Source organism: Macaca nemestrina, chromosome 1 (genome assembly GCF_043159975.1).
Source record: "Macaca nemestrina isolate mMacNem1 chromosome 1, mMacNem.hap1, whole genome shotgun sequence".
In the NCBI taxonomy this organism is placed as follows: Eukaryota; Metazoa; Chordata; class Mammalia; order Primates; family Cercopithecidae; genus Macaca; species Macaca nemestrina.
This window is the reverse complement of record NC_092125.1, coordinates 210,894,010-210,902,117: the sequence shown is the minus strand read 5'-3', so window position 1 is coordinate 210,902,117 and position 8,108 is coordinate 210,894,010. Positions and strand designations below refer to the sequence as shown.

At 47.8% G+C, this 8,108-nt stretch overlaps 1 protein-coding gene across 1 annotated transcript; it reads right to left on the bottom strand.

Annotated features, from left to right (window-relative positions):
- Positions 1 to 747: 747 nt before the first annotated feature.
- LOC105494415 (5-hydroxytryptamine receptor 1D) lies at positions 748 to 7,890 on the bottom strand. The gene is made up of 2 exons (XM_071072295.1): positions 7,814 to 7,890; positions 748 to 4,138 (listed from the first exon to the last, which is right to left on the bottom strand). The coding sequence occupies exon 2, from the start codon at positions 3,362 to 3,364 to the stop codon at positions 2,231 to 2,233; it is 1,134 nt and encodes a 377-aa protein (XP_070928396.1). The 5' UTR covers positions 3,365 to 4,138; positions 7,814 to 7,890; the 3' UTR covers positions 748 to 2,230.
- Between the last annotated feature and the right edge of the window lie 218 nt (positions 7,891 to 8,108).

Here is an 8,108-nt window from a genome sequence, read left to right as displayed (position 1 = left end):
CTAGGCGTGGTGGCGCATGCCTGTGATCTAAGCTACTCGGGAGGCTGATGCAAGAGAATCGCTTGAACCCAGGAGGTGGAGATTGCAGTGAGCCGAGATCAGGCCACTGCACTCCACCCTGGGCAACAAGAGCGAAACTCTGTCTCAAAAAAAAAAGAAAGAAAGAAAGAAAGAAAGAAAAGAAAACTTGTCCAGGTTCACCCAGGAGAAATTGGCTGCACTTGGATTTGAGTTGAGGCATCAGGTCCTGAGCCTTTTTTTTTTTTCCTTTTTGAGATAGGATCTTGCTCTGTCACCCAGGACAGTGCAGTGACATGATCATGGCACACTGCAGCCTCAACCTCCCACACTCAAGCAATCCTCCCACCTCAGCCTCCCAGGCAGCTGGGACTACAGATGCGCACCACCATGTCTGGATAAATTTTGTATTTTTTTGTAGAGGCAGGGTTTTGCCAGGTTTCCCATGCTGGCCTTGAACCCCTGGGCTCAAGCAATTCTCCCACCTTAGCCTCCCAAAGTGCTGAGATTACAGGTATGAGCCACTGAGCGTGGTCTCTGAGCTCTTAATCATCACGCTATCCTTAATTTCTCACATCCTGATAGGAGAGAACAAGTGCCAAGGCTAGAGCGTGGGACCTGGCGTGTGGTAGGTGCTCAACAAATGCTAGAGACTGAATTGAGCTGAATGGTTTCTATATCCAGGGAGAGGAGGAAAAATCACCCAAAGACGTTACTGGCCATGATGTCTCATGCTTTTTATTTGATAAGACTCAACATCTCTAATGAGTTTTCAGATCTCTAATGAGAAAGAGATGTAAAAAAATAATTCAGAAAAAAAATTCAGAATGGTGTCCCACTCAAAGCGTGGGGGGAGGCAGAAGTGAGTGTCTAAAGCCAGTCAATCTACCTCAAAGGGGTGATCATGGGTTTTAACTTCAGAATGTGAAGATGGCGCAGGGATATTGGGGAAGAAGGAAGGGTACAGGGTAGTCAGTCTGGTCCCAAAACCTTCCTACTCCCGCTACCCCTAACCTCTGAATCTCTCTCCAAGTCACTCTATATCATTGGCACTACAAATACTGACTTTCTCTTCATGGACGACTGGGAGAGATTTAATCTAAGAAAGACTCAGTGGAAGAAACGCGTGGATATTATTTTCCAATCAAGGTGCCATACAGAATGGAGATCCATCCTGGCTCCAAATTCTCTTTCAATTCAGGTCATTAATCTTATCCACCCTCCTTTTTTTTTTTTTTTTTTCTGAGACGGAGTCTCGCTGTGTCTCCCAGGCTGGAGTGCAGTGGCGTGATCTCGGCTCACTGCAAGCTCCGCCTCCCGGGCTCACGCCATTCTCCCGCCTCAGCCTCCCAAGTAGCTGAGACTACAGGCGCCCGCCACCACGCCTGGCTAGTTTTTTTGTATTTTTAGTAGAGACGGGGTTTCACCATGTTAGCCAGGATAGTCTCGATCTCCTGACCTCGTGATCCACCCGCCTCGGCCTCCCAAAGTGCTGGGATTACAGGCTTGAGCCACCGCGCCCGGCATCCACCCTCCTTTAAGCTCCATATAGATATCAGGTAGACCAGAGAGCCTTCCCTTTGAGCCCGAGGTCTTTTCTATAGTCAGATAGCTTCTCATCTCAACTGTATCAACTGGGGATCTCGTAGGTCACATTTCTTCCAACAAAGAGGAACTGTGAAAACATTATGTTGGCCAGGCACAGTGGCTCATGCCTGTAATCCCAGCACTTTGGGATGCCAAGATGGGCGGATCACAAGGTCAAGAGATCGAGACCATCCTGGCCAACATGATGAAACCCCGTTTCTACTAAAAATACAAAAATTAGCTGGGCCTGGTGGCACGCATTTGTAGTCCCAGCTACTCTGGAGGCTGAGGCAGGAGAATCTCTTGAACCCGGGAGGCAGAGGCTGTGGTGAGCTGAGATTGTGCCACTGCACTCCAGCCTGGCAAGAGGGCAAGACTCCATCTCAAAAAAAGAAAGAAAGAAAGAAAGAAAATATTATGCTAAGTAGTGAAATCTTCAGTCCTGCCCCCCTGCCCACAGCTCTTTCAGAAGTTAAGAAAACAACAGGAAAAAGAACAATTCTGTTAATTGAACCAAGACTCAAGATATCATTAATTAATCCAGGTCTCAGAAAATAATAATTTAAAAAAAATCCTGATTAGGTTACAGGACACAAAAGATAACAAGAGTCATCACTGAATAAGACTAGGAGGCCTTCCGGAAAGGGACAATTTTCTGAAAGGCTTGCCGAAACTCTTCATTAAACACAGTGTAGATTATTGGATTGATGAGGGAGTTTAAATAGCCTAGCCAGGTGAAGAAGTCAAAGAGGGCCGGGTGGATCCAGCAGGAGTCCCGGCAGATGGGGAGGACCAGAGACACCACGAAGAAGGGCAACCAGCAGATGATAAAAGCCCCCAGAATGATGCCCAGGGTTTTAGTGGCTTTCCTTTCCCGAGCAGCGGAAATCCTCTTGCGTTCCAGGGCACTGTCAGCAAGCTTGATTTTCACGTGGCTGAAAAAGAGAGGGGAGCCAGCCGAGTGCGAGTGCCCCTCATGGAGGCTGGGGTTGAGCGAACAGAGGGAGGACCCTGCAGAGCCTGTGATGAGGTGGGCTGTGGTGAAGCGCTTCCCATAGAGTGAGGGTGGATTCAGGATGCGATTCCGGGCCGCCCGGTAGATCCGGCCATATAGGATGATGAGCAACACCGAGGGAATGTAGAAGGCCCCACACGTGGAGTAGATGGTGTAGGAGATCTGAGAGGTGTTCACCAGGCACTCCAACATCTCCTCCTGGGCCTTGGCCTGTCGCCAGAAGAGAGGGGGAATGGAGATGCAGATGGAGATGGCCCAGACGATGGCAATCATGGTGGCCGCATGGCCAGCTGTCCTGCGTTTACTGTACTCCAGGGCATCCGTGATCGCCCAGTACCTGTCCAGAGCAATGACACAGAGATGCAGGATGGAGGCCGTGCAGCACGTGATGTCAGAAGACAGCCAGATGTCACACAAGATTTGGCCAAAGTTCCAGGTGTGGGTGATGGTATAGGCGATGCTAATGGGCATGACCAAGATGGAAACCAAGAGGTCGGTGGTGGCCAGGGAGCCAATCAGGTAGTTGGCAGGGGTGTGGAGCTTCCTGGTGAGTAAGATGGTGGTGAGTACAAAGGCGTTGGAGAAGACTGTGGCCAGTGTGATGATGGAAAGGACCATGGCAAGGGAGATCTTGAGTGCCTGGAGGGTCCTGGGATCCCAAGCCTCTGGGGTTTCTGTGGCATTCAGGGATCTGTTGGAGGCCTCCTGGGGAAGGCCTTCTGTTGACTGGTTCAGTGGGGACATGCTAGGTGGCTCTCTCTTCCCACAGACCTCCACACATTTGGCTCCTTCCTTCAAGGTTGTCCTGACAACAGAGCAAAGTCATCCTTCTACTTAACACTGGTGGGAGCCATACACTAGAACAGACCACAGTGAAAAGGCCTCAAGACCGGACTATTCTCCAAGTACAGCTGTAATAAAATAAAATTAAATAGTAATGATAATAATAAACAAGACCAGATTATTTGAAGAACGATGAGACAACTACCACTGGTAGTTAAAGGTCTTTCCTAAACCACAGGAATTCCAGGATGTCTCAGGGTCCTGGAGCTTTGCCCAGCAGATGGTCATGCCCAGGGGACACATGCTGAGTTCGTTAGACAGTTATCAGGGGATCACACCCAGGTGGGCAATGCCCTGGGATTCTTGCCTGTGGCATCTGGCTCTTTTCAAAGCTTGAGTCATTCGTGTGTTTAATGAGAACTTCAGAATTCCCCTCATGATAATTGAAACGATTCTGGATTTAGGATTGCTTCCGAGGAGCTTTTAAAACTAGACACAAAAAGAAGTTCCAGCTGATTCAGAGAAGCAGTCCAGTCAGCACAGCGGCTCGCGGTTTTCCCAAGTTCATCTTGATGCATCCTGAGCTACTTAACTTCGGTTCCTGTCCCACTGATCGTTTAGAGCCTGAACAGACAAAACATCCTGGTTACCAAGACTTGAAGAATGCATGAGCTGGGACCAGGCAAAACAAACAGATCACTGTGGGCTCACGGAATGGGGACATGTTCAGAAGATCTGGGGTTTAAAAAAGAAAAAAAAAAATAGAGTTAGGTTCTAGAAGGACAATGTGGAAGCCTGAAATGAACTACATGATTAAAAAGATACTACTTAAAGCTGGCCATGGTGCTGTGGAACTGGCATTCTAGAAAGTATCAGAATACAGGGGTGGGTGATGTGCCCCACCCATGCAATTCCCACAGGGGACAAAGTGTCATAGCTGTTGGAATCATCACAAGCTTGTTAGAAGTCCATGAAATCAGCTCTGTAAGTTGTGAATCAGAAAGCGTCATTCTATTTATTTAGCAACAATGGAAACAAAATAAAACTGTACACGGGGAAAGATAAAGACCATCAGGAAAGAAGTCAAATTGTTATAATGTATTTCTCTACAAAGTAAAGGTTGTGACCTTTTTTCTACTTTTTCTACTCATTTGAATTTTCCAGATGTCCTATAGTGAGCATGAATAATGTTATTTTTTATTTATTTATTATTATTTATTTATTTATTTTTGAGATGGAGTCTTACTCTATTGCCAGGCTACAGTGCAGTGGCGCGATTTCGGCTCACTGCAACCTCTGCCTCCTGGGTTCAAGCGATTCTCCTGCCTCAGCCTCCTGAGTAGCTGGGACTACAGGCACACGCCCTCACACTCAGCTAAGTTTTGTATTTTTAGTAGAGACGAGGTTTCACCATGTTGGCCAGTCTGGTCTCGAACTCCTGACCTTGTGATCCGCCCGCCTCAGCCTCACAAACTGTTGGGATTACAGGCATGAGCCACCGTACCTGGCCGGAAGTCTATTTTTAAAAATGTTTTTATTATGTTCGTTCTTTCTTTCTCTCTTTCTCTCTCCCTCCCTCCCTCCCTCCCTCCCTCCCTCCCTCCCTCCCTCCCTCCCTCCCTCCCTCCCTCCCTCCCTCCCTCCCTCCCTCCCTCCCTCCCTTCCTTCCTTCCTTCCTTCCTTCCTTCCTTCCTTCCTTCCTTCCTTCCTTCCTTCCTTCCTTCCTTCCTTCCTTCCTTCCTTTTTCTCTCTTTCTTTCTCCCCTCCCTCCCTTCCTTCCTTCCTTCCTTCCCCATTGTGGAAGTTTAATCCAGAAAATACATTCAACTCTCCAAATGGAAACTGGAAACCTAGCTGCAAAAAAATCTTGGGAACTTCTGGGTTGGCGAAAGTATCCAGGTGTCTGTCTAGAAGCTCCTGACCTCAGGTGATCCGTGTGCCTCGGCCTCCCAAAGTGGGAGGGATTACAGGTGTGAACTATCGTGGCTGGACCCTTGAAGCTTTTTCAGACCTTGTCCTAGATACCTTTTCTTCTGGTTGTTCATTTGAATTCTATATAATAAACCAGTAATTTTTAAATTATTTATTTGTTTATTTATTTATTTTGAGGTAGGATCTAGCTTTGTCCCCCAGGCTAGAGTGCAGTGGCATGACCACAGCTCACTGCAGCCTCGACCTCCTGGATCGAGTGACCCTCCAACCTTAGCCTCCCAAGTAGCTGGAACTACAGGTACATACCACCATGCCCAGCTAATTGTTTTTTGTTTGTTTGTTTGTTTGTTTTCATAGAGGCAGGGTCTTGCTATGTTGCCAGGGCTGGTCTCAAACTCCTGGACTTAAGCAATCCTCCAGCGTTGACCTCCCAAAGTGCTGGGATTACAGCCACGAGCAGCTTTAGCTCCTTAATGTTTTAAAAATCAATCACCAGCTGGGCGCAGTGGCTCTTGCCTGTATTCCCAGAACTGTGGGAGGCTGAGGCAGGTGGATCACCTTAGGTCGGGAGTTCAAGACCAGCTTGACCAACATGGAGAAACTCTGTCTCTACCAAAAATACAAAATTAGCCAGGCGTGGTGGTGCATGCCTGTCATCCCATCTACTTGGGAGGCTGAGGCAGGGGAATTGCTTGAAACCAGGAGGTGGAGGTTGCAGTGAGCCAAGATCGCGCCATTATACTCTAGCCTGGGCAACGAGAGTGAAACTCTGCCTTAAAAAAAAAAAAAAAAAAAGGGCTGGGCAGGGTGGCTCACACCTGTAATCCCAACATGTTGGGAGGCCGAGGTGGGCGAGGTCAGGAGATCGAGACCATCCTGGCTAACATGGTGAAACCCTGTCTCTACTAAAAATACAAAAAAATTTAGCTGGGCATGGTTGCAGCCACCTGTAGTCCCAGCTACTCGGAAGGCTGAGTCAGGAGAATGCTCTGAACCCGGGAGGTGGAGCTTGCAGTGAGCCGAGATGGCGCCACTGCACTCCAGCCTGGGAGACAGAGCAAGACTCTGTCTCAAAAAAAATAAGGCCACCTGGCTGGAAGTGGAAAAACCAGGTCCAGAGATCTCAAGAAATTTCTACCCTTGCCTACATTGCCTCAGTTGAGGATGAAAAGCCTTAAGGCATGCATGCATAGCTGGTTTGATGACCCCCTCCTACCCCCACTCTCCCCAGGCTCCACCCCAAAAGCCTCTGGCTGAAGTTTTGCTCCCGTTTTGGTTCACGGGGAAAATGTGAACTCTGGTTGGCTCTTCGAAACTTTCTCCCCTGCAGACAGTCTGGGTGACTGAGGTGCGTCATTTCCCATGGAAGCCTGGTGTGCCGGCCCCACAAACTCATGAGGTCACTCCTTGAGTTCCAAGCATTCCAGTGACCTCATTTCAGTGAAAGGCGTGGGTTCAGAAAGGCTCAGGAGGCTGGTGTGTGTGCAAGCCCTCCAGTCCTCGGTGACATCTTGGGAAGAAGGACAGGGACACAGGGACAGGAGCAGACAGACTTGGTTAGGAAAGCTAGGCTGTAGCTTTGAAAGAAGTAGCACAATTCAGAGGCTGTCTTCTCTCCTGCCTGCTATCCCCCCCCATTGTGAACAAAGGTGGGAGAAGTTTTCATAATCTAGCTGCCTTTGGAGACATGGACTGTAGCTCCATAAGCAACTCTCTCTTTCCCGTCACACTTCAAATAATAAAATAACAAATACAGGCCAGGCATGGTGGCTCACACCTGTAATCCCAGCACTTTGGGAGGCTGAGGCCGGTGGATCACCTGAGGTCAGGAGGTCGAGACCAGCCTGGCCAACATGGTGAAACCCCATCTCTACTAAAAATGCAAAAATTAGCCGGGCGTGGTGGTAGGCACCTTAATCCCAGCTACTCAGGAGGCTGAGGCAGGAGAATCGCTTGAATCTGTGAGGCAGAGGTTGCAGTGAGCCAAGATCGTGCCATTGCACTCCAGCCTGGGCGACAAAGCAAGACTCCATCTCAAAAAAAAAAAAAAAAAAAGTTAAAATGACAATGAAAGCCGGGTGTGGTGGCTTATGCCAGTAATCCCGACACTTTGGGAGGCTCATGTGGGAGGATCGCTTGGGCCTAGGAGTTCAAGACCAGCCTGGGCAACATAGCGAGACTATCTATTTTAAACAAAAGAAAAAAGAAAGAAAGAAAAATTAAAATGACAACAAGGTGCCATTTTCACCTAGTAGAAAAGTACAGCATTTTAAATCTGATCATGTCATGTCAGTTAATAAGAGTCAGCAGCTTGGGAGGCTGAGGCAGGATGATTGCTTGAGCCCAGGGGTTCAAGACCAGCCTGGGCAACACAGTGATTGGAGATACTTCATAAGCAAACAATTTAGTATTATTTCATAAAACTAAAGAAGCAAACAATTTAGTATTATTTCATAAAACTAAAGATGTGATGACTACCTCATGATTCAGCAATTCCACTGCTGGGTATGCATGGCAGAGAAACTCTTCTGTGTTCGCTAGAAGACAGAAACAAGAATGGTCCTAGTAGCATGAAATAGCAAACAGCTAAAAACAACCAAACGTCCATCAACAGCAGAATGGTAGCATATGGCATAGTCCTACGATGGAGTGCTACAGAGAAGCAAAACAGAGTAAACCACAGCTACACACACCAAAATGGTGATTATCACAAACAAGGCAGAGTGCCAAAGTCAAAAACATGCAAGAAGAAACAAACTGTTAGGGAGATAAA

Coding starts and splice junctions, on each gene's coding strand:
- LOC105494415 (XM_071072295.1), bottom strand. CDS start 3,364: ATGTCCCCACTGAACCAGTCAACAGAAGGCCTTCCCCAGGAGGCCTCC.